The sequence below is a fragment of the Eutrigla gurnardus genome, assembly GCF_963514095.1.
Source record: "Eutrigla gurnardus genome assembly, chromosome: 10".
NCBI classification, from domain to species: Eukaryota; Metazoa; Chordata; class Actinopteri; order Perciformes; family Triglidae; genus Eutrigla; species Eutrigla gurnardus.
Window position 1 is genome coordinate 26,929,753 of NC_139924.1, and position 26,916 is coordinate 26,956,668.

At 44.1% G+C, this 26,916-nt stretch overlaps 1 protein-coding gene across 2 annotated transcripts in view; it reads right to left on the reverse strand.

The window, feature by feature from the left end:
- The window catches only part of nxn (nucleoredoxin), a 53,282-nt gene that overhangs the window by 21,928 nt on the left and 4,438 nt on the right, over positions 1 to 26,916 (reverse strand). The window contains exon 1 of one of the 2 annotated variants that reach the window (XM_084018687.1): positions 24,979 to 25,008. The exons of the other annotated variant lie outside the window; for it this stretch is intronic. Coding sequence (XP_083874813.1) covers positions 24,979 to 24,993 — 15 coding nt within the window. The 5' untranslated portion in view covers positions 24,994 to 25,008. Of the gene's footprint in view, positions 1 to 24,978; positions 25,009 to 26,916 lie in introns of those variants that run through there. 2 annotated transcript variants of the gene reach the window in all.

Consider the following 26,916-nt stretch of genomic DNA (forward strand, 5'->3'; position numbering starts at 1 on the left):
TTTCTTCTTTTAGCCAATCAGGAGCCAGGAAAACAAACACTCTTGCTTTGTTCTGTTCTCTTTTGTTTGTATTTAGTTTGTTTTTGTAAAGCATCTTTGAGCACCTGGGAAAGTGCCACATAAACCATGTATTATTATTATTATTATTATTGTTGTAATTCCAGGATGAAACTGGTTCATACTGGTATTCAAATGGGGGACGATGTCATTGTATGCAGGGATTACAGAACAAGAAGCAAACCTAACAACTGATAAGCACTTATTTTCAAAATAAAAGCCTTTTACATAGAGTGAGATGTCTCTAATAGAGTCTCATGTTTTCAAATTAATCACTAAAGAAGCTCTGATTGAAGCTTCTCCTCCTCCTCCTCCTCCTCCTCCTCCTCCTCCTCCTCCTCCTCCTCCTTCATTTTAAGTTATATATTCTGAAGTAAGCCTCCTTTGTTCGGGGGATGAGTCATCCTCAAAAATCCTTATAGTGCGTTCACATCTTTAGAATTAAAGATGTCCTCAGCGAAGCGTAACACACAACGTCGTCGTACTTGGCAGACGGAGTCTACGTTTTTTTTTTTTTTTTTTTTGATTCGTCCCCTCCACAGTCTGCGAGGAGCCTCGTAAATCCCCATGACACCCCGCGTCCGCTCGGCCTCGTAAAAACAACACTTTGCAGGAGCGGCGGCTCAGCATGTGATCACACACACACACACACACACACACACACACACACACACACACACACACACACACACACACACACACACACACACACACACACACACACACACACACACACACACACACACACACACACACACACACACACACACACACACACACACACTATTTATAGGAGCATGCAGCAGCGTGACAACCGCCCCTCTGTTCCACAAAGTCCAGCTTCTCACATTTCATGAGAAGTTTCCCATGATGCATCAGGAGGCCGGGGGCTGGGACGATGTAGGTGACGATCATATTTAGCTTATTTGACCTCAGCTGTTTATTTAAGCGAGGAACGCTCCTTTTTAAAAATCAATCTTATTCATTACTTTTTATCTCTTTTACAAATTTTGCAATTATCTCATCTTCGCTGACTTGAACCGTCAATATAATACTTTTAGAAATCTTCAAACTTTCATTTCATACAAAGAAAACATGTTTTGTAGCAGATTTAGCTACTAGCCACTTCTGCGGATTGCGATAAAAAACCCACAATAAGTCGATCATGGTGAATATCGTAACGCGTGGCTTTAAAAAGCTTCCCAGCTCGTTATCATAGTAGAAGTGAAAACTAGACCCTGATTTAAAAAAATATATCATACAAAATATGTTTTTTAAACCCTTTGCAGAATGCAGGAAGATATTATTTAATATTTTCAACTTAATGTTTCTCTCTTAGGTTCCAGCCCCTTTAAGGCCATTTTTAAGATTATCCAGATAATATCGTAATTATGTCGACCAGGGGAAGTGTTCCCGTGGTTGCCATGGCTACCTGAGGCCGAGCCGCATGCATCCGTACGGTGACATTTGGTTACACGGTGACACCTAATCCATCTATTAGCGTGTTTCCACCTCTCGTCTTATGCTCATTAAAACTCACATCTGTTTGGCTGCAGACCCCCCCTCCCCCAACACGTCTCCCAGCAGGGATTCAGACTCCCATAAGCCCCCCCTCTCCAACACAATCAGCCCATATTGGCCAGAGACATTTGGGTATTTCATCAAATATGCATGGAGTCTGAGCCACACGAGGAAACACCTCAACACTCAAAACGAGTCTATTTATGCTGTTTTACCGATGAATAACAATTTCACTGCGGCGTATAATTCATGCAGGTGAACATGAAAAAACTACGACAATTTAATTGGGACATGGAGATATAGTATTTCACTGTGTTCACATCAATCACACAGAACCGTATATATAAATAATGACAAGAGTAAAAACAGGAAAGAGTGGAAATTAAACTGGAACAGCGATAAAACAAGAGCTAAAAGTCGACTGTAAAGATGTTTCCTCTGTACAGCCCAGCTCTGAGAGATGCTACTGATCTGGCTAGTCTCAGTCCTAGCAGAGTCCTGCAGACCCCCCAGGAGCCTCGACAGTCCCTTTTTGTTATAAGCAGAGGACCCAAAGCGACGCTCGCCCTCATGAGTAGAAACACATCTGATACGGAGCTCGGAGTCGAACCCCGCTGAGCCTCAAAATAAACACCCATCAATTCTCTACGTCCTTAATGTCAGGACGGCAAGATACGTGGCCCCGCTTACTGCTGGCCTCCTCCTGCTCCTCTGAGGGGAGACCAGTCCAGACCTACGAGTCCAGATCTACCAACACAGATCTACCAGTCCAGATCTACCAACACAGATCTACCAGTCCAGACCTACCAGTCCAGATCTACCAGTACAGATCTACCAGTCCAGATCTACCAGTCCAGATCTACCAGTCCAGATCTACCAACACAGATCTACCAGTCCAGATCTCCTCGTACAGATCTACCAGTCCAGATCTACCAGTCCAGATCTACCAGTCCAGATCTACCAGTCCAGATCTACCAAACACAGATCTCCCAGTCCAGATCTACCACTACAGATCTACCACTTCAGATCTACCAGGCCAGATCTACCAGTCCAGATCTCCTCGTACAGATCTACCAACACAGATCTACCACTCCAGATCTACCAGTCCAGATCTACCAGTCCAGATCTCCTCGTACAGATCTACCAGTCCAGATCTACCAGTCCAGATCTCCTCGTACAGATCTACCAGTCCAGATCTACCAGTACAGATCTACCAGTCCAGATCTCCCAGTCCAGATCTCCCAGTCCAGATCTACCAGTACAGATCTACCAGTCCAGATCTACCAGTCCAGATCTCCTCGTACAGATCTACCAGTCCAGATCTCCTCATACAGATCTACCAGTCCAGATCTACCAGTCCAGATCTACCAGTACAGATCTACCAGTCCAGATCTACCAGTCCAGATCTACCAGTACAGATCTCCCAGTCCAGATCTACCAAACACAGATCTCCCAGTCCAGATCTCCCAGTCCAGATCTCCTCGTACAGATCTACCAGTCCAGATCTACCAGTCCAGATCTCCTCGTACAGATCTACCAGTCCAGATCTACCAGTCCCGATCTACCAAACACAGATCTCCCAGTCCAGATCTCCTCGTACAGATCTCCCAGTCCAGATCTACCAGTCCAGATCTACCAGTCCAGATCTACCAGTCCAGATCTCCCAGTCCAGATCTCCTTGTACAGATCTCCCAGTCCGGATCTCCTCGTACAGATCTACCAGTCCAGATCTACCAGTCCAGATCTCCTCGTACAGATCTCCCAGTCCAGATCTCCTTGTACAGATCTCCCAGTCCGGATCTCCTCGTACAGATCTACCAGTCCAGATCTACCAGTCCAGATCTCCTCGTACAAATCTACCAGTCCCGATCTCCTCGTACAGATCTCCCAGTCCAGCTGAGAAACTGGTGCCTGAACCAGACTAGAGATGTTGCTGTTCAACTGGATTGTTCTTGAACGCATCAACGGGGAGTAAAAAAATAAAAAGTTTCCCCACCCAGAAGTAAATTACCATCAACATGATACGTGAGAAACTAACGGTGATGACATGTTTGTGAGTGATTACGCATCTCAAACAGGTTTCATGTTTCTGCAGGTCGATGCCCGACGTTCCCATAAAGAAGAAATGACAGGATGCTTCAGTGAAAGGTCAGCAGGAAAGGAAAAAACACTGTCAAATCGGTTAAAACAGCATTTTACAACACATTATTACTCATAAGCAACGAGTGCCACTAATGATACCGAGCTGTTTTTGACCATTCTGAGAGTACGACTGGCGTCGCTTTATTTTGAAAAGCTGATATGATGCAGGAGCTGGTGGTCGGTTGTGGTGAAACTCAAAACAACAACTCTTTAGAAATAAAGTATTTGTGACACGACTTCATGGCGGTTTATTCTGCATTGTGTTGCTTTTCACACATGATTAGATAAAAACCTCAAATAAGCAGCGAAAAACGCTGCAGGAAAAAAAAGGTAACAAGAGTTTTTGTGAACGTGAGACGCGGTTTGTGATAAATAACACATATTAAGTTTATGGTGAATTCAATATAAGTAGTGGTCTGGCTCGTTATCATAGAGAAGTCAAAATATAGTCTGATTTAAAGGTACAGGATACAAAAATAAATGTTTAAAATGTATTTATCCTTTTTATGCAGGGACTTGTGATTTATGATCATCTTATTTAAGATTAAGTTTATACCTGAAAGTATTGCATGAATGGAGGGAGGTTTAGTTCATTGCATTTTTTTTATTTGTTAGGAACCATGCAGAAAAAAAATAGAAAATATGTATTGTAGCCAATTTTTATCTGCAGGTAAACGGTTTATTATTTTAATCGCCTGATGTGAAAAATATGGGGTACAAAAATACAATGTTTTTATTTATTTATCCTGTATTTATGCAAACTGATGGTTTGTGATCATCTTATTAAATATGATTAATTAAATGTATTTGCTTTCACTAAAAAAAGTTGCTTAATAAAACAATCTTCATATCGTCCCATGACTTCAACCGAGACGATGTCGGGATGGAGAGAAAGAGACATTAGTGTCAATTTTCAGGGTCGCGTCACCCTGGAGGAGGGATGACTGACGGGGGTTCAAAGGTCAAGCCTTTAATAGCCGGCTGAAACAGCACGGCCCTTCGGGGTCATCCGTTTCACGCCTAACCTCCACAGAACCCCCCCATCCTTTTCAAAGACAACATGATGAAATGCTTCCCATTCAAAACACATTTAATTCCATTATTAACTCTTCAAGGCAATTAAATACTGTGTCAGCGTTTGATGATGCTCGGGTTGAAACAGGAAGTAAAAAGGTCGGCAAGTACTACTTACTCCTCATATTTCTTGTTCCTAAGACAGCTTAGCATTTTAATTACAGCAGCCTGTTTCACGAACATGTCAATGTGGAGTCAACACTTTGATTTATTAACTGTTGGCAGCTAGAGAGATGAAGGTGTTAAATAAAAAACTAAATAAAAGAAAACATCACTAGATCACCATCATGGTAGACACGTGAAAAAGAGAGCCGGAATTTAAAAATACAGGATACAAAAATACATTTTTAAACTGTATTTTTTCCTATATTTGAACTGAAAAGTGAAGCCAACTCAGAAGTGCCTTAAACTGTCACTCTTTGCTGGCCACCAGGGGGCGACTCCTCTCTGGTTGTATAGAAGTCTATGAGAAAATGGTCCTACTTCTCTCTGCTGGCCACCAGGGGGCGACTCCTCTCTAGTTGTATAGAAGTCTATGAGAAAATGGTCCTACTTCTCTCTGCTGGCCACCAGGGGGCGACTCCTCTCTGGTTGTATAGAAGTCTATGAGAAAATGGTCCTACTTCTCTCTGCTGGCCACCAGGGGGCGACTCCTCTCTGGTTGTATAGAAGTCTATGAGAAAATGGTCCTACTTCTCTCTGCTGGCCACCAGGGGGCGACTCCTCTCTGGTTGTATAGAAGTCTATGAGAAAATGGTCCTACTTCTCTCTGCTGGCCACCAGGGGGCGACTCCTCTCTGGTTGTATAGAAGTCTATGAGAAAATGGTCCTACTTCTCTCTGCTGGCCACCAGGGGGCGACTCCTCTCTGGTTGTATAGAAGTCTAAGAGAAAATGGTCCTACTTCTCTCTGCTGGCCACCAGGGGGCGACTCCTCTCTGGTTGTATAGAAGTCTATGAGAAAATGGTCCTACTTCTCTCTGCTGGCCACCAGGGGGCGACTCCTCTCTGGTTGTATAGAAGTCTATGAGAAAATGGTCCTACTTCTCTCTCGATGTATTATCTCAGTAAACATTGTAAACATGAGTTTATGGTCTCAATCTCTAGTTTCAAGTCTTCTTCAATCCAGCATGATGTTCATTTAGTACATTATGGTCCATTTAGAGTCCACCAGACCAGAAAGCAGGGGATGCTTTAGGGGGCGGGGCTTACCTGCTGATTGACAGGTCACTACCACACTTAGCTGTAATGTTGACCTCGTATCCTACTGAAGCCGACTTTGTTTGAAGCAGCTCATAAACAATGTATTTCTGTGACGGCTGCTCTGCAGAGACATGATTACCTTGGCTGAGATCTCTGAGTCTCTCTCCTTTTTTTCTTTTTTAATTACAGCCCATCTCCAGAGTTTGAAACATTTCAGGCCACACAGCCGAGCCTTGAGATTTGCACTCAAGGCTTCACATTTAAAAAAACGAGGGGAAACTCTTTTAATGGAGGAAGGTAAAGAGAGAAAAAACAGTGTGACTTTGTGTTTTATAGATCTTTTCCTTTCCTCTTACAGGCACCGATCGCCGGATCTTTATATGGATGTTTGTAGTCAAAAAAAAAAAATCGAAAGCATCCTTTGGAGAAACCGATACTCATTCGAGGCGAACAAAAGCAAAACCACAATTAATGATGGCATTAAACCGCCGCCACTACATGGACGTGGACCTTTGTAGTGAGCAGGAAAATGGAGTCTGGTTCAAAGGGTGGGGAAGGAAGGAAGGAGTGTCCTTGAGTGCTTGGACTTCCTCCAAATGTTCTCTTGGACTCGGCTACAGGAAACCTGCACATAACTGCAGCCAGAAACAAAATGGAAGAGGAGGTATGAACCTGAGACGACTCCCTCTCTCTCGAGCTGCTAAACGTATATTTACATTGCCGTGTTTCAAACAATTTATTAACTGTTTGAAATAAAGGAAACGGGGAAAAAACCAGAGTCATCCGGGCTGAAGATAAAGCCAATGTGACATCCTAACAAGGAAAACCCTAAATTATCCTCCCGTGCTTGGTTCTGAGAAGCCGTCCAGGGAAATGTGATTCATGTTTTTTTATCCAACTCCGAAGAGGAATTCCCAGGAGAGACAGAACGACAGTTGCACTTAAAAGTAGTCAAGTTCAGTAATGGCTCACATTAAACTGAGGAATCCACTGCCAAGGAAGGCCCTCCCATTAATGTGAGTCATGGAAGACCACAAGCAGCACTCATAAAACAGCCAACCAGAAAATTAAATGCCAAAACAAGAAAGAATGAGAATGAAAAAAAAGGGGGGAAGTGAAAGAGTTTTTCATGCACCTCCAGAATCATCGGGGGAATAAATCACAAATTTAAATTGTGCTTTACGCGCCGAGCAGCGTCATGACGACGGGGATCAGGGGGGTCGGGGGGGGATCCACGCAGACACAAAGAGGACACACATGGGTGAGGTGCAGCGCTGCCTGCGTCCGAGGGCGGGTCAGGAATGCACCCGTGGGTTTACTGGGTTTATAAATATGCCGAAGAGAACGGGCAGACACAAAAGGCGCTGCTGTTCTGTAGCTGGACCGGTCTGCAGAGAAACCCCCCCTCCCCAACCCCCCCAACCAACCAACCCACCCAGCCTGCATGCATGCATGTATCCCTGCAGCTCCGGCATCAGCAGCCCTGTTGGCTCCGAGTACAGGAAACAGTCAAAGCAGCTTTTAAGAGGCAACAAGGTGGTAGTGTGTGTGTGTGTGTGTGTGTGTGTGTGTGTGTGTGTGTGTGTGTGTGTGTGTGTGTGTGTGTGTGTGTGTGTGTGTGTGTGTGTGTGTCCTGCCTTTTGCTTGTTTTTATGATGAATGAGTGATTGTTCTGAACCGTGTTTTTTTTTTTTTTTTGCCTGACGTAACCCCTTAAGGGGGCGCTATTGCATGAATGGTGGGACAATTTATGGGAATATTGGAATATCGATATATCGTGATACTCCCTGCTGCAATACGTTACACTGGGGCCAAAATTCAATATTACTTTTTTAATTTTATTTAAATATGCAGCCGTAATTTTCTGATTCCATGCATTAAGCCTGTTGACGTGATGCATATCGTACATGATTTCTTTCAATTTATCGTGTATCGCAGAATCGCATCGTGATATCATTGAAAAAAGAAAAAAGACTTGACGGCAACTCGTGAGTCTACCTTAAAAGTATTGAATACCTGCAACCAGGGAGGTTTAGTTTATTGCATTTTTTAGGAGACCATGTCACCTCTTTTTAAACTTACGACAGCCCACTGTATATTCTGTATTTATTTTTTTGTATTTATTATTTATGCTTTTTTATTTGACTTTACTGTGTGCACATTTGACTCTAGAGCTTTGCAACAATAATTCCTATGTGTGAGTTTACAAACTGAAAATAAAGGTTAATCTTGAATGTAGAAAAACAATCAATAATTTCGTACAAAAAGAAAATATGTATTTTTGCATGATTGAGCTAGTAGCCGGTTTATATCTGCGGTAACCAGGCAACCTCTCCTACCAACGGTTTTATGCTCTCAGATTGCAACACGTGGTTCGATGGTTATACATTTTTTTTTTAAATATGTGGAGCTCCTCCACAACATTTCCACCGGTGTAAGAGAAACAAACCAGACAACACATCGGCTCAAACAGCAATGATGTCGTTCAGGAACTAATGAGAGCTGTGAGGATGTGGTTGCTCGGCACTGTGGCATGGAAAGTGGCAGATTTATTATTATTTTTTTGAAAAGCAGCCGATATGAACAGATTATGAAGAGAATCAAACCGTGGTGGCTGCTGGGAAGCAGACGGACGCTGTTGCCTGATGCCTGGAGCTCGACAGAGATAGAAATCAGCCTGGTTTTTATCTCCCGGTCCTCTCGTCACCTTTCCAGTCCAACCCCTCCCCCCTCTCCTTTTCTTTCCCACCCTTTATTTTGACAGTAATGGCATTGAGGGGATTGGAGGGAGTCGGGGGTTAAAAAAGGGCGTTGAGCTGCACAATAGCCATGCAGTCACACCGTGTTTAAAAGCTTTTTTTCCAGCGACACACAGTGGAAACGGGAAAGTGACGAAGGCCGGACGGACCTACGTACGTCCGTGTTCTTCACACGGTGGAAAATTGGATTGTGATGCTGATTTTTTTGCTCTCTCTCTCCAAAAAAAAAACACCACAAAGAAAATACATCATCCGAACCAGCTCCGTTTTCCTCTGGCCAGAAAGGGAGGCTCCTTTTTAGGTTGCTAACGGAGACCGGCATGTCCTCCTACACCTGAACGCAACCTTTACCCCTCCTTAAATCAAAGAGAACATATTGGTATTTATCATCTACTCTGGGAGGTTCTTTGTAAAGAGAAGACACAGTAAATGTTAACTGATGTTTCTTAAAAAGGACGCCTTTGTTTTCTACGCCGCCTGAACGAGATGTAGAAAACGTCCAAGAACGTTGGATGAGCTGATGTGAAAACAGTCGAAGTGGAATCCCAAATACGACGGGTGGGAAACTCCCGACTAAAGCGGAGCAAAGCTCAATATTTAATGTGATGGATTATCTAACCCTCCGGGTCATTTTCACACGTGTGCTGCAGCTTTTTCATGCAATTTAAAACAAATAAAAAGACAAAAGCAAGAGGAAAACTTGGCATCTGAGCCGAGACCGGTGCTGAAAACATTAGCCAATCAATCTGTTGGCCGATTGATAGAAAATTAATCAGCTGTTTTGATAATTGTTTCACTGATTCAGCAGAAAATCCACCAGATTCAAAACTTTTCAAGAAGTCACCTCAGGTTTCCAAGTCCAATTGGAAAAAATGCTCAAATTAAATTAAAAAAAAAAAGCAATGTGCAGCTTAATTGATTAGTCGTCAGACAACAACACCCACTTTGAAGACATAATCTTGTGATCTGGGAATTAATTGAATAATCCCAAAAAAGAAAGCAGCCAATGTGTCACTTGTTGATTAAATCACGTCGTCCATCAAACTGCAAACTAAGTTGTCCTTAAAAGAACTTCTTTAAACTCCCGTTTAAGAAAATTAAAACTTTTACCAGGTTCATTCAAAGGTCAGGCGCATTAACGTCAGCGACACGCAGAGTGTTGTGACTTTTGGGCGATGCAGCTGCTCGATGTCGAGCGGATCTAATTAAATGCTGTTCCACATTAACAGGATTGGAGGGGAAACCTACAGATTCCTTGCCGGCTCCCTGTTGAGTGGCACTCGGTGTAATGCATCCGAGCAGGAAGCGGACGGAGCTGCAGCTTCCTGGAAATCTACAAACACAAGTCCTGCCCGACACAAGCGAAACCGACACGCGTGCTTTGTGCCGTGGGGGTGGTGGAACATGGCGGCGGCGTCGCGGTCGCACAATGGCCCACGAAGAAGCTGCTTTTCAAAGGCTTAGGGCCTTTATGTTGCCCCGGGCGATATCTAGAGGTGTAACCTGTAACGTCACTCTCGATCCTGTAATTACAGGTTCATCTGGATTGAAGTTAATATATTCCGTCTTCGCCTGCAGTCATGTTGTTGTTGGGCTTTTGGGCCTTGAATAAAAAAAAAAAAAAAAGCTCGGATCGCTGCCAAATACCAACCAGGAGGAAGCTGCGGTCTGTCAAAACACACAGTTACATGTGGAAGCCTACAGAGCACGCTGTCGGCCAATGGTTGCATTCCCCAACACTAAACTACCGGCTAACATCTCAGAGCTGGCGAAGAGCAGAAAACGAGCTAATTAAACAGACACCATGCAGAACTACGGCTCAGACTTTCACATCTACGATCTATCCAGCTGGAGGACTGAACAGCCCAAATGGACGTAATAAAAAAATAGTATGACGATATCCGAGCCGAGGGCTTTGAGATATAAACAGCAGGCCGGCGCTCTTACAAATAGAGAGTCCATCTGGGAGTCTGCTGCTCTTGTTTACGCCCTCCGTCAGGTTTGTTGAGACAACAGAGCGACCGGTCCAGAGATCTCGCCGGCGGCTCCTTCACATGATTGACCGCTACGATCGAGGCTGGAAGCAAGTTTGCTTGAATAATATTTGGAATTTCAGGCAGATGAACCTACCGCGAGGCGACCGCACAGCCGGCTCTGTGCTGCCGCACGTCACTCCAAATTTATGAACCCGAAACACGTCCCTGCTATTCCGTTTACCCCCCCGTACCATAACAGCCCACTTTAAAACAGTGGGAGTTCAATCCCGACTCTCCCGGGGGTGACTGGAAGAGACGTGACTGGAAAGATGTGGAAAGGAACTGGGCCTCGAGGTCCGGACTTGGCTTCGGGCCGTGCTACGGTACACCAGGGTATTAAGAAATCCTGACGGTATGATATTCAATACCGTCATAAATACAGACGCTGCACTTTCTATGATGTGTTGCAGTGAACATCAGACGCCGGCAGAGGGCGTCTACTATAGAGTAATGGGCAGCCGAGCTCACAAAGATTCAGCAACTCAGGGTTTCCCTTGTTTGTTGCCTTAAAAAGCTGATAGTTTGTAGTAGGGAGGTTCGTTTTTTGTTTGTTTTACTTCAACAAAAAACGCAAATGTGACATAAAACATGCCTTTGTTTCCTTTCATTCCGGCTCTCCACCGACTCAAAGAGCTTCGCCGCAGCATTTTGAAGGGTTGTATCTATCCAGTTTAATGTTTGATCCTGGTCATGAAGGTTCTCACACAAAAGAACGATCCGGGTCACAGCTTAATAATTAAACCCTATCGGATTGGGACTCAAACCCAGGAATCTGCATCAGGATTGGAAACAGTTGGATGCTAAGGGCGAGAGCATGAATGTGTTTAAGTTTTATCACCTTCTGACCAGACTGTTGAAACCAGATGAAGGGTCTGGGGACAATGAACATCCATTGTCAATTCAAACAATTCCAGGAATGTTTGGGCTTTTATTTTGTTAGAAACTCTTTCATGTACCAAAGTGTTGGACAAGAAGGAGTTTTGACCCGACAGCGATGCCAGACAAAAGATCTGGAGACCAAGAATATCTACACCTTATTTGGTCAATCTGGCCATTAGTTGCCGAGATGAATCCCATTATCCGACGTCAGAATTACCAGTCACGATCCTTTGACATCGTCTTGACGCCGTGTTGGGTTTTCTGCTGATTAGTCCTTTTGTCTCCGGCCAGAAATTAATCTGGGAAGCAGTTCTGCGACATGATCTTTTCCCCCGGGAGGAACACAATGTCCTTGTGTAAAGCCCACCAGATCAGTCTGGGTGGTCCAAGCCAAGTGGACCAGCCTGGACTGGTTCAACCCAGATTGGACTTTTGTGTGGGACGCTTTCTTTCTTCTGTTTTTTTCCCTCCTGGGAATCAGCAGACCTGACAATGTGGCCGTTTTGTTTTTGTTGTTTTTTCCCCAATTTTTAATGAGCTCACAAACATCCTGAATTGCCCGACTGTTTCCACGGGGAGATTCAGTCAGCAATTTTCATACATCACACAACAAAAAAACACAAACAAAAAAAATCCCACTCAGGCCTACATGGAATTATAGTGGAATATGCAGACAAAAGGGACATGAGGCTTTAATAATTGATTTTCGTCCACAGTCCCTTCCATAATGGTCTACAGAAATTTCAATAACCACTAATTGCTCTTCCAAACATGAACACTTGGCTCATAATGACTCCGCGTCTTTCACACACTGTCAATTTTACCTTCTGTCTCTGCAGCTACAGCTCATCTCGTCCTCCGAGCCGGTAATGAAGTCCCCCCCCTCAGATCTCAATGATTAAGTGAAGTAATTGTCCAGGATTGTTCGCCGTCCGCCGATTTCGTCCCTTAGCAACAGAGGTCTGCAGCCTGAAGAGGATTTCCTGTCAGTCAGATTGCAAGTCAAGAGTTGCATCTGTTCTCTAACAGCTGCATCCATCCACATGGCAAAGTAGAACGGGAGCAGTTAAAGACCTTTTAACCTCTTAGATCACATCAGATTGCGCACTTATTTAACAATATAGGCCGAAAAAAGTACAAAGAAAAAGTCTTTTAGAATCACAATCCGGTCTCGTGACTTGAAAAAAGCTGTCTAGCTCATTAAAATAGAGAAATAGTGAAAATAGAACCTGATTTTAAAAAAAAAGTACAGGATTACAAAATATATTGATCCTTTGTTTATGCAGAGACCTTATGAATTATGATCATCTTATTTAAGATTTGACTGAAGGATGTGAACTAAACAAGATGTGCATTTGATCTGCGGCCCATTAATGTAAATGTAAAATGTCAATTGAGATTTTAAGTATATTTTGATGATTATCTGGATGATATTGCAATTATTTTTGGCCGATTTGTGAGCTCATCTTTTGAACGATGACGTGAAACCCCTCCCAACCTTCTGCCAACCTTTTACTTCACCACATGGAAGATAAATGCTCCACTTTAACACGTTTTTGACACACATGCGTCTTTCCTTACAAATCTTAACCTTTAAACCGTCTGTTTGCAGATCATTCTCGCAGCATAAAAAGGGAAGAAGATCGGTTTAAAAACCAACAGCCTCTTTTTTCCCCTAATTGGAAGAAGCTAAAACGCAGAAGCGTACAGAAGAATGTCTGCAGACTCCTTCGCCGCTTTCTCTGGGAAAACCCAACAGCTAGGAGGTTCATATGATTGATTCCAAACAGCTGCTTAATTGCTGCAGCGTTGCGTTGCATTAAAGCCACAATGAGCAGCACAGAGCCGAGCTTTAAGAGGAGTGAGAAATAAAGCAGACGCTCAGAGCTCCCTTTTAGTTCCACTAACGATATCTCTGGAAAAAGGAGCGTTATCTGGAGGGAAAAGAAATGCTCTGAAACGGAAACAGCTTCTGTTTCCTCTATTTCTATATGAAATATATAGAAAACAACACTGCAGGATAAATGCACGTCAAATTAAGAATTTGTTTCATTGGTTGCTTCTGGACAGCTGCTGATCCTCTACAGCCAAACACTAATCTCCACATATCATTTTACACACACACACACACACACACACACACACACACACACACACACACACACACACACACACACACACACACACACACACACACACAGTAATGTGTATTTCATTACCGTCACACGTCTTCCGAACGGATGAAATTAGACGTTCCTGCCACTCGTTGTGGTTTTTAAAATGTCTAACATCATGTCATCCCTCCCGTTATTCCAACGCCGGATCGTTGGCAAAGTCATCCAAGCTTTTGCGGCTGGAAAAAAAAAACGTGGCTCCTATAAAGAAGGATCCCAAAGTGGACAGTCATGGTCCATATTGAAATAAAACCTGTGGAGTGTATATCGATGCTTAACGAGCCCTGTGAAGAGACGGCTCTGCATATATTGCAATGCATTGTGGGAGCTGATGAGGCAACGCATCCCACGTTTACTTCAAAACACACACGAATCACCTGTAAAAGCTAAACGGGTTTCACCTGCTGCACCTAAACCAAACAGCAACAGTAAGACCACCTCCAAGTACCCCATGGAAGCCTGTCCCCCCCTCCAAGTACCCCATGGAAGCCTGTCCCCCCTCCCCTCCATGTATCAACGAGCCCTAATTGCTTGTTTGAAGTGGACTTCTGGAGAGTCGCTGGCCCTCCTCTGGCGTTCGCTCTCACCCAACATGAGTGACAACGCTTGTTTGTGGCCTTCGGGGGGGGGGGGGGGGGGGGGGTCAGGAATCGCTGTGTGGAGGGGCCGGGATGAAAAGAGCAGCCCCTCGTACGGTTGGCACGGGGGGCAAACCGCCACAGCCGCTGAGCGTGGGGTCGACTTCAGAAGCAGAAGCGCCAGTTTGTTTTTTGTTTTCAGTTCCCACAGAGAGCGAGCGGCACATCGGTGGTTCATGGGCTGCCAAAGCCTGACCCCCCACCCCCCTCACCCCCCCCCTGCTCAGCTGGCTCGGCCTTGATCTACAATTACCACCCGTCACTTTCAGTTCCACTGAAGCAAAAATGCTGTTTGATGCATAAAATGGGGATAAATGGGTGAATAATTACATTTTCAATCAGGCTGGAAGAAAAAGGAGGGTTAAACCCGACGGATCTGCTCATTTGGAAGGAAGAAAAGAATCTGCCCCCCCCCCAGTGATAAGAAGCTTCAACTATATCAAGATGCTTAACCCCTAAAGTGCTTCTGTACTAATAAAAGAGGATCTCAAACGGGCCGATGCTGCACAAACTAGGCAACAAAGAAGGAACAGCACAGAATACTTCCCCTCCCGCAGCTTTTTGTTGAACATCCCGACACGGAGACAACGGAGGACGATATCAAAGCTCATCATAAACAATTCATGCTGAACACGCTGCATCCTGCAGCGATGGCCGACACGCTGCTGGAAGACATAAAAAAAACATTCTGACAAAACAGAAAAAACATCACAGGGAGGGAGCGGAGCAGAGCTGTGGTCTTCATCAGCAAGCTGCCGTCGAATCAAACTCATCCTCACATCTTCACCTACAAGTTACCTTTCAAAGTAAAAGTCTTTAACTTCCATTTAAGCAGCTTTTTCCAAACGTCTTTAAATTCGGTGGCAGATCTCGGCGTGATTGGTGGATGTTGACGACGCAGCAGGCGCCTGAGGAGGAAAAAAGGTTGGGAGGGGGTTGGAGGAAGGGTGGAGGGGGTGTTAAAGAGGATTACGAGGGGCCAGCGACGAGGGGACTATTGTTAGAGCCTGAGAAAGTGTGCAGGAAGAGAAGCCACACACTCTGGAAACAAATCTGAAACGCCGGCCTCCCCCGGCGGATGACAGGAAACGGCGAGATACAGGTCTGCACGGTAAACGCTCACATCTCCGACGTTTATGAAGACGGGTAAACAAACGTGTCGAACATTAAAATATACACATATCATGGGAGCAGTGCAGAACAGCCCCGTTTAGCATCATTTTGTAGCAAAGCGATTGCTCGTTGGAGGCTTTCCATGTTTTTTTCCAGCGGCTGCGTTTGGCAGCCGGAGAAGACGGAGAGCTGCTCATCTGGAGACGGCCGAGCCTCGTCTGTAAATGCAATCATCACAAAAAAACACAAAAAATAAAGACCTTGAGCAAGAACGAAGAATACGCATCGAAAAAGGGCTACAAATGTGTGACGAGGGAGATTCAAATAAATAAATAAATAAGAAACCGATGATTCATGACTACACGCTTCTCAGCCCAAAGAGATTAAAACGGTTTATTTTACAGCTGATCTCGGTTTGAGTGAACATGTGATGACAGGTGTGACGGCGTCGCTGCTGGTTTGTGATGATGAACTTTGACATTTGGGGAGGTGAAGTGTTTTGGGACTTTTACTTCTGTGTGTTTTTGATCTACTTCCTGTTAAAATATCCAAATGAATGAATGAATTGTGGCGTGGAGGCCTTTTACCCCCCTCTATGATACTGTATTTATAACACCTTTGTCATGTGGGTATAATTCATCTCTCTGCTTCTGTTGCCGTGACGATCAGACCCATAAAGTCCAGATGAAGCAGATAATCTGAGACCTGAGGATGTTTTTGTTTTTTTGACAATTGCTTTATTGAGCCGTTACGTGAAGAAGAATTACCCTCCAGAGTTGATAACAGCTTTAAAAAAGCTGCTTTGGGAACTTTTCACACTTCTGCAGAAACAAAACAGCCAAATGTTTAGAGACCACTGAGAAAAAAACGCCCACCTCCGTGCCATAAATAGAAAGAACCTGACCCAGTTTGCTCGTCCTGCTCCCTTTTGTGTGGAAGAGGACATCGCTGCGGGGGTGCAGTCTATAATAATAAAAAAAACATAGCGAAATGGTGCGAGTCCGAGCCCGTCGGCTTGGCGATAAATCTCCCGTCCACACTTAAGTGTCTGCTCCCATGACGTGTCACAGCCTCTGACCATTAAACTTTAAAGTGTATTTACGTTCCAACATGGCAACACGCTTCAGAGAACCCCCTGCTACGTAGTTATGGCTCCTCTTGCAAAAAAAAAAAAAAAGTCTCGAAGCTACATTACATCCTTTGAAATTCTTTCAACGCCAGAAAGGAAACAGCTGCAGCCGAACGGTGTTGACTAAGCTACCATGCTGCAGTAATTATTCCAGTCCTCGCTGGCATCCTCCTGCAGCTGCTCACACTTCAACCGCTGGCGAACGCAGCCCCGATTCCCCGACCATGAAGCCTCGCTCTTGTTCCTCGTCTCTATCGGTTTTAAACTTTTAGTGCCAAGAACACAAAAACTGCAGCGAGCTCATGATTCCCCCTCTGGCTGCTCCATAAAAACAACAACAACAACTGTGACTGGAACAGATTTACAACCGTTCAACATCGACAACGTGTCATCTGGGCGTTTCGCATAAATGAGCATCAGTCGTGTGTGTATGGCATAAAAAATCAGAAATTACATTCATAATCACAGCCTGGCGATATCAAAGGCGGGTCTGAAGCGTGGTAATCTGAGAATTTACATGGGAGATTATGACGTGTAATGTCTGCAATTAGAAGATGAAAGATGGAACAGATTATTTCATAATTTTCTTCTCTCTTTTCTCTCTTTCAGCTAAAAAAATGGGGGAAAGGTTGCAGCGGGGTCGCCTCAGCTCATTCTGAAGTCACGTGGATAAACAGGAATTATAAATGAATGCCAAAACAACTCAAGGGTCTTAGAAGAGATAGATCACACCAAACGAGGCTACTAATAAATAATATAACCTACACTCTTGTTCTGTCAAGGTTGGCGGCGCTTCTCTGATACCAGCCGTTCAAAAGAAGTGGTCACACTTTAGAAACCAACGCTGTTATTTCCCCTTAAACCAGGGCAGCGTGCAGGTTTCTCCAAAAACCTGGCAACCAAACAGGCCGCCAAAAAAAAAGGATGTGCAATCTGTTATCTCTATCCACTCTTTCTGCAGGACGTGTTGGGAGCTTTGAGGCCACGCCAGGAATTTAACTCTCACCTGCTTTCACTTTCTGAGCAAATGAAAAGGAAGAACACGTAAAAAAAAGTGTTTAAGCCTCCGATGTCCGTAATTACAGTATACAGGGTTCCTACACCTTCTCCAAAGTCAAATTCAAGCACCTTTCAAGCATTTCCAAGTGCATTTCCATGCTTTTCCAGCCCCTTCCAGCTGTGGTAAACTCCATATTTGTACCAATCCAATGGTCAGTATTCAGTCTACTTATTATGTCACTTGTTCATCACATTAAATGAGATGTTATTGTCCTCTAAACAACCAACATGATGTTTGGAGACAGCTTTTTACAGAAGGACCACAAATGAAAGGAAAACTAATTCCACTAACAGATCCACAGAAATATAATCACCAACTATTTTCATCATCTGTTCATCATCAAAAGTCATTTTTCATAAAGAAATGTCAGAAAATGCTGTTTTCAGTCCCTCAAATATGGAGATCTTCTTTCCTCTGTTCTATCATAGATGTCATCACATACAACACACATTTCAAGACCTTTAGTCTAAATCCAAGCACTTTACAAACCTTGAAAACACCACATTAAAATTCAAGTGTTTTCAAGGATTTCCAGCACCCGTATGAACCCATATATCACTATTTAAACGTCAGAGCTTCTTCACACTCACTCAGCGCCTCGAGCTGAAAAAGAAGTCCGACTGAGAGAAAGCAGGACTTTCATAAAAGCACCTGTGAGAGTTTTTTACAGCAAACACCTGGAGCAACAAAGCAGGGAGGGGGGGGGGGGGGGGGGGGTGAAGTGATGGAGATGCCTTTTGTTCCTCGGGGGGCTTCGGCCACACGGCCCAACAAAGAGAAATGATTCCACATGTACGGCTTCTTTTTTTCTGCTACAATGAGCTACTCTGTGTAAAAAAAGAAAAAAGGATGGACCTGGAGACCGGGGCCTTCTGGTTCAGGTCTCACCTCTCTCTTTTGAGTCTGGTTTCATTCAATACTAGGAAAGAAAAGAAAATCATATCTTCGCCCACTACAATAATTCTTTCGTTTTATTCCCCTTCCAGCCTTTTTTTTTTTTTAAAACACTGCGCATACCTCCGGCTCTCGCAGCACACCATAATTATATGATGGATGAAAAGGGAGAAGGGGGACGAAGGTATATGTGTGAGTTGGCAGGAAGACGCCGACATTCCTGACATGAAACCTTCACGTGGCTTTTCTCTCCGCGAGCTTCTATGTGTGCAAACAAAACACTCGGCTGCACCGACGACGCTTAACGATTAGAGCGTAAAGTCAATATTCCAGCTTTGTTAGCGACCACATCACACGGAGCCGGGTTTCCAGACCAGGACTTAAAGAGCCGGGTTTCCAGACCAGGACTTAAAGAGCACACCTGCTCGCTGCTTCCAAAACCAGCAACGCCGTCCAATGAGCAGGTGGTGACTGACATGTGGCGTGGACCAGAAGGTTAAGTATTTAGTCTGCGGACTCAATTCAACACCTCACATCGGCAGAAAGGCTCTTGTGTGCTTTCCTGCAGCAGCTAAGCCCCGCCCCCTTCCTGTGTCTGGAAGAAAATATGTCGGAAATCATCATTTTACCGTGAATTACACATGTCAATTTAAAAGATTATTTTAAATATTACGAAAGTTGCATTTCATCATATCAGTGAAACTACGCGATTATAAAGACGACGCACCCAAAAGTCGCATATCTCGCTGAATCTACGATGTCTCTGTGTGTTCGGTACCAGGATGTAACGATTCTCATGCTAACAACAGGTCTCGCTCCTTCTTCTTCCTGGCTGATAAAGAGTCGCTGGACTTAGCTAGCTAGCTAGCACGCCAAGCTAACATCCGTGTTTAGCTTTGTACGTTGTCTGAGACACATACGACAAACAATACGACAAACTGAGAGTTTCTTGAATTATCTTAAATTGACAAACATAAAGTGTGTCATTCAAAAGGGATATTTTAGTCTCCTATTTTTACCAAACATCGGAAGGGGCGGGGCTTAGCCGCTGCTTTTTGGGGGGGGGGGGGGGGGGGGGGGGGGTTTGGGAATGAAAATGTACACAGTTGCAAACAGTGAATGCTTGAGAAATAATGTGACATAATATGTTGATGGCCGACCTTCAGGGGAAACAGCTTGAACCTTTAAGAGAAGAATGCAGGTCCTGTATGCTAATGTCATATCTCTTCTATCTCTTTAAAAAAAAGAAAGCCGGTCACATGGGCAAGGAAGTAACACAACTGTACGTCCCAATTCCTCCTGGCGCCAGACACCAGAATTAGATTAAAAGCCTTAATTATTCAAATTATAAAAAGGGACTTTCAGGTTTGCTGCATCTGTTGAATCATAATCCTCATAAAACCATTTCCAAATAATCTCTGTTTCAGCTCATCCAGCAAATCAAATACCTCACAAACTAAGTTATTTCAGTTCTGCAGTCGTCGCCCGTCATGTCAGATACAAGCAGAGATTAATGTGGTCTCACAGTATCGACACAAACCGCTGAACCCGGGGTTACACCGGTTACCAATACGACCAGCAGGCTTACTTACTGTCGAGCAAAGTCTCAGCACAGCGAGCACAAATTAAATCAAAATCTTTAGCTAAATCAAATTCCTGGCATTCTGCTGGCAAAACAAACCAGACTGATCAGAATCTGGAGGTTTGTTTCGGCTCTTGGGTCCACGGACCAGGTCTACATATTCACTGCCAATATGCATAAATAGAATCAATCTAGCTACAAATAAGTGAATCCAGGACCCGGAAAAAAAGGACCTTAAAGAGGACCCATTATGTTCCTCCCTTTCCTTAAGTGTGTTTATATGTTTTGTGCATGTTAAAAGGTCTGACTGGGCTTTTTGGGAGGGAGGGGCAGGAAGTCCAACAGAGAGAGATGGAAAAGAGCTGCTCTAGCACAGCCTGATGGAAAAATAAAGCTTTTTTTGAGCTTTAAAAGTATGTCAACATGTTCTAGTAGGAACCTGAAATAAAAGGTCCTCTTTAATACAGATGGGCTGAGGGGGGTCCTGGCACCCTGTGGCTCCCCGGGACTGGTAACCCTCCTACAAAACAGCTAAATCAGCATTTAAACTGCTTTAAATTATATGTTTCTGGATATTAAGCCAAACAAAAACCAGGAATGAAGGAAGTTCCACCAAATTAATATAAGATCATGTCCCAAAGGGCCTCTGAGAACGTGGATCCTGCTCCAACACCGAGCGGGACTAGAAAGACGGCGAGCCAGTAATCTGTCTTTGAGGCCTCGGCGGCTCTAATTGGCTGGACACTTGTGTCCGAGGGCAGCTCTCGTTCCACAGCCAAGAGATGAGACCTCTCGTGCTCCTTACAACAGGCTTAAGCTGATAAACCCTTTCATTCAAGGCGGCCGTGGGATCGGTGCTCCGTGCAAACAGATTGAGTTAAAAAAAAAAAAAAAGACTAATCAAAACAGCGATTAGCCTCCAACACAGAGGCAGAGCTAAGCCACGGCGCTGCCTCAGCAGGGGGTCCGGCTCCTTCAGACACTAACAGAAGTGGTCTGATGATCTGAAGAACACACTCCTCAGTGCAGCTTTATTGAACACGTCCCGTCATTTATTTCAAAATTAAATCATGTGCGGACAAACGAAGTGAAGTGAAGCCAAAGCTGAAGTGCCTTAAACTTGCATTCTCTCTGCTGGCCATCAGGGGGCGTCCAATGAGATAACTCATTTTTCGCTGTATTAATTACATCCCTACAATTAAAACATGTCTGGTGGACCATCCACAATAAATGCAGACATATTTGTTTATGTAATAAATACATTGAACAATGAATTGAAGTTCCCCATGTAAAACAGTGATGTTGTCTGGGCTTTTATTGTGAAAAGTCAAGCAGGAAAAGAGCAGTATACGCTACCATTAGCAACACGGAGGAAATCAGCACATTTTTTTTCAAATAATTAATAAAATTAATTCTCATTTTGGATTCGTCTCAATCACGCCGCTCTCGCTGCAATGCATGATGGTACATAACGCTTGGTTCGTGACCATTGGTTGTACACTTCTTTTCATTTAATTATGGGATGCTTTTAGTTCACCATATGTGGTTGGTCATAACTCACGATACGTTCAGACAGCACTACAACATGAAGGACTCACTTCATAGCAAGCAGCGAGAGATTTCAGATTTTTCCCGCCTAATTTGTAACCGTAACCGACGGCAACACACCAGCCGATATATCTCCATATGGTTTATCATCATCTGACCTGCTGCCCTCCTGTTTCTACATTTCTTCTAGACTCCGTGTTTTGTCAGCAGCAAGGTCAAGAGCTGAGCTTGTTTACTTTCAAAACTAACAAGCCGGATTTCACATTCCACAATAACCTGGACAAGAAGTATAATAGTAATAATAGTACACACAGGGAGCTTTTAATATGAAATCACTAATTGTTACAACGTGGGATGTGAAGAGGAATGAGATCCATTTTTATAGTTTGCAATAAAGCTCAACATCTTGCATCATTCCGTCTACAAAAACAAACTGATGTCACCAGAATAATAAGGCCGATGCAATCAGTTCAAATAGTGAGTTCAGTGTTGCTAATTCTACTGATTATTACATACGGTAACTAACGTAAGCAGGTAAGTCGACATCTTATTATTGGACTTTCAGTGCCAGGAAAATATCTCACAGCCGGCTGCTCAATAAGCTCCATCTGGTTAATGTGATGTTGCTGATAATACGTCAGCTTGAATCAATCTATTGGCAACGCGGCAGAACCCTCATTTGTTTTCCTGATTAGCTCGCCCAGCAGCGGCCGCGAGGAACGGCTCAGAGTATTCTAAAGGGAGAATCCCGTGACTCGGTGCACGCTCACCATGACGGACGCCACCCGGGGAATATCAACACATCCATTTGTCCGTGTGGATGTAATGTGCAATTATGTGTGGGGAGCGTGTTGTTGAAGTGCGGGTCGAATGGCGGTGAGGCGCGGTGGGCTTGCTGACGGTTTTAGATTAACAATCAACACAGAAATACATTTATAAATAAAAATGATCCAAATGCAAGAAATGCTAGTTTTTGGATGCAATCTGGCAGTAGGAGCGAGGGGATGGCTGCGCCTGGAAAGCACTCTCAGGTTATTATAAAATATAATGAGGCCGTGAGATGCTGCATTCAGACAGAACTGCCCGAGATTTTCTCTCCACTTAAACGCAACTTGGCGAGGAGATGCATTTAAAACCGGCAGCACAACGCTGGAGACAAAAGAGAACTTTCAAAACACCAAAGATAGTAAAAAACGGACTCATTCATGTGCAATAATAACATTATCGACAAAGTCTCTTATTGTTTAATTTCTATGGATTTTTCTGCAAAAAATGTATAATTTATATATATATATAAATTTCATTTCAATTCATGCAATAATGTGAACTACACAGACTCTATAGAAGAAGACATCGAGTTCGCCATCTTGGTTTTTTTTTGCAACCAGTGAAAGGAAATTACCATATTTGGGACTCTGGCGTGTTGGCTTCATAATTCAAAGTCAACTTTAGAGCTAAGTGTTAAAGTTATCTTAGTAGCTAACTAGCATTGGTAGCGACCTGTCAATCAGCAGGTAAGCCCCGCCCCCTAAAGCATCCCCTGCTTTCTGGTCTGGTGGACTCTAAATGGACCTGTCAATCAGCAGGTAAGCCCCGCCCCCTAAAGCATCCCCTGCTTTCTGGTCTGGTGGACTCTAAATGGACCATAATGTACTAAATGAACATCATGCTGGATTGAAGAAGACTTGAAACTAGAGATTGAGACATAAACTCATGTTTAATGTTACATTTATATTCTTTATGTTTTGCTTCATCCACTTTGCTGCTTTAATACTGTACATCTCGACGCTGTGGGACTAAAGGAAAAAAGGATTATCTTATTGTGTGCTCACTTTTTAAATTCATGGTTCTTTCAGCAACTAGAACTCTTATCTTGCCACCGCGCTACGACGAAGAGAGTGATATTACGGAGAAGATTATTCCACGAAGCCGTCTGTGACCTTTTGTACACGATACGTCCTCAGCTGGCTCACTGTGCTGCAGGAGATTAACAGCTTACTGTAAATGAAGCGTCTGACAGTAAGAAGCCAACTCATCTGAATCACTGAAAAATCAGCAATGTGGAAAAATTACATATACAAACTCATTTGAACAGTTCAAATAAAGCCATAATCATCCCTATCAGCAAAATACAGTTCTATTGATATTCCATCAATACTTATTTACTCTTTTTCTTTACCCATTCACACTATTTAAATCCTTCTTTTTCCACTGTTTTCTTATTATAAAAGGCTAGAATAAGAATATTAAAGCCAGATGATCTTCATCCTCCATCGGTACGTCATGATAAATGTTTTAGGTCATCTCACAAATCGATCCACAAGATTAAAATCCCACGGTGTGATTATTACAGCGGCAGGCGGCAGATAACACACACTGCATTGCCCTCACGTCCGACTTTAAAATCCATTATTTTAAATTCCTAGAAGAAGATGGAGCTGCACACAAAGCCCATCGGAGCAGAGTGGAGCACTTCCTCCACCCACCCGAGGGAGTAACACACACACGCACACGCACACGCACACACACACAGTTTTCCTGACCCTTTTAGTCCGACGGACCTCGACGTCCCGACAAAGTGGGCCCTCGTCAACAACACCAGCCGTCCTGCTCCAAATGTGTTCATTCCAATAGACTTCAAACCGACGTTATGTCACGCTGCACAAACGGACTACAGCAACACATTAAAACACGTGTGACACAATAGTCTCGTTAGTCACTTTTCATACAGCTGCATTCTGTTCAGCTGTTTGCATTCCTGCTACGCCGAGTGGCAGTAGCTGCACATTTCATCCATTCATCCATGTCTAACTAAATCCATTACTTTCAGCTGTTTATTTCAGCCGTTTACCCATTAATTATTAGCTCACCGTGTCAATTTGTTACTACTTCAACCACGAATCCATTATTCACAAAATGTTTATAAAAAAGTAGGCTGCATAACATGTTTGCCAACTATTTCAACACTTTATCCATCGCTTTCATCACAACTAGATACTCGTGTTTTTGGAGGAAAACAAGCAAGTGGATTATTATTTTAAATTACTGTGGAGGAAGCTCCCGGGTAAGTCGTTGGGAAATCAATAATAATAATAATGCAAGTGTAAACAACCAAAGTACAACAACAAAATATGATTATTACGGGTAATATTACAGAAAACCGAGCTCACTTTGTCCGACTGCATGTTTGTCAGCTGCAGAGATAAAAATTCCCTTCATGCACCGACTGAACAGCGGGGCTGGTGCCGGCGTGCCCTGCTGCATGCTGGGACATCAGCTTTTTTTTTTGTACGGCGAGCTTCTTTGCAGACAGGAGCTGCAGGACACTTGGATGGAGACACCACAGCGAGGGGGGAGGGGGGGTGATGGTCACATGCAAAAGGGGGGAAGGGTTATCGTCCAAAGGGAAACTTGTCACGCCAGGAAATATTCCAATACATTTCCATTGAATCAACACCGAAACACATCCATCAGTGTCTTTTTCCATTTAGCTGAAGAAATGTGATCAGTGGTGATGATGAGGAGGAGGGGGGGGGGGTCACAAAAGAGCCAACATTCAATCTGAGGAGAAGATAACAAAAGGAAAGAGGAAAGACAGCGAGGGATGGCAGGATGCCCCCGGGGCGGCTGGGCTGTTATTATGTTGGAAGGGGGGGGGGCTGCTGAGCTGTGGTGAGGGGCAATTAGAGACCTGGAGGATTGAAGGGGGGGGGGCACAGCAACCAGTCCGTGACGTGACGTGGTCTCAGCTCAGGAGGGAAAAGAAGCAACCATCCTCCGTCATACACCAGCACATTCAAAAAAAATATGAATTGAAATAACAACTGCTTATTTCCACGGAAAAGAAGCTCTGCTTCTCCGTCATCGTGGAACCCACAGTTAATATCGAAGACCGGCGAGTATGTGACAAAAACGAGGCTGTTTTTTTAGGGGGGGGGGGGGGGGTAATGTGCACAAGCGGGTGAATCATCTGTTGTTCTCTTCGAGAGCTGCGGTGAACGCATTAGCCGCCTCTATTATCTTTAACGCCACTCAGCTTTTTGGAACGTCCTGCCTAGGAAAAAAAAAAACACAGGGTCCAGCTGGAGAACACGGGGAGGACAAAGAGAACGGGGGGGAAGTCGGTCCCAGAGTATCGTTTCAGGAGGTCTCTGGACCGCAGACGGGGGGGGGGGGGGGTCGAAGCCTTACAGCTATTATACGTTGTCTTCCTGACGGGTCGATAGCAGAAGTGAAAACAGATCCCGTTTTGTTGGGTTTTTACGACACACACACAAAATGCAACTCTCACTGGTGGTAACTCAAACCTCCGAACTTCACCTCTGATGAGATCTCCCATTGTCGCCTTTCACAATATTACAGCTTTCCCAGTGAAGAGGACACAATGGTGGTGAAAAGGAGACAGTAACACAAGCTCGCTGGTGTGACATGTAACAGTTGGCAGTGCCAAGCCCTTAAAAAACGCCGTTTCCAGGCCCCTCAGCGGCTTCAGGAAGGGGGCAGGTGTCTGCCCACATTCTTTACATAAGCTCTTGTCAAACAGCAACAAGGCCTCACAGCTGCAGGACAATGGAGTCCCATTAAAAAGAGCACGGTGCCGCAGCCGGGCGTGCACGCTTCACGCCCGAGTCGAGGGAAAACTGCTTCTCCGAGGTCAGCTTACCAAAATACTCAGTGGAATGTCGAAACGGTGGTAATTAACAAAAGAGGCATTTTAATTATACATGTTTCCATAAACAATTTGTTTTTGAAACGCTGCTGCAGAAAGGATCCGTGTTTCACAGCTGAGACACAAAATAATCGTTGGAAACAAGCATACCTGAAGGGCAAAATCCAGAAAGAGTCCATTTAGAGTCAAATCCTGAAGTGCCTTCAACTGTCATTCTCTGCTGGCCACCAGGGGGCGACTCCTCTCTGGTTGTATAGAAGTCTATGAGAAAATGGTCCTACTTCTCTCTGCTGGCCACCAGGGGGCGACTCCTCTCTGGTTGTATAGAAGTCTATGAGAAAATGGTCCTACTTCTCTCTGCTGGCCACCAGGGGGCGACTCCTCTCTGGTTGTATAGAAGTCTATGAGAAAATGGTCCTACTTCTCTCTGCTGGCCACC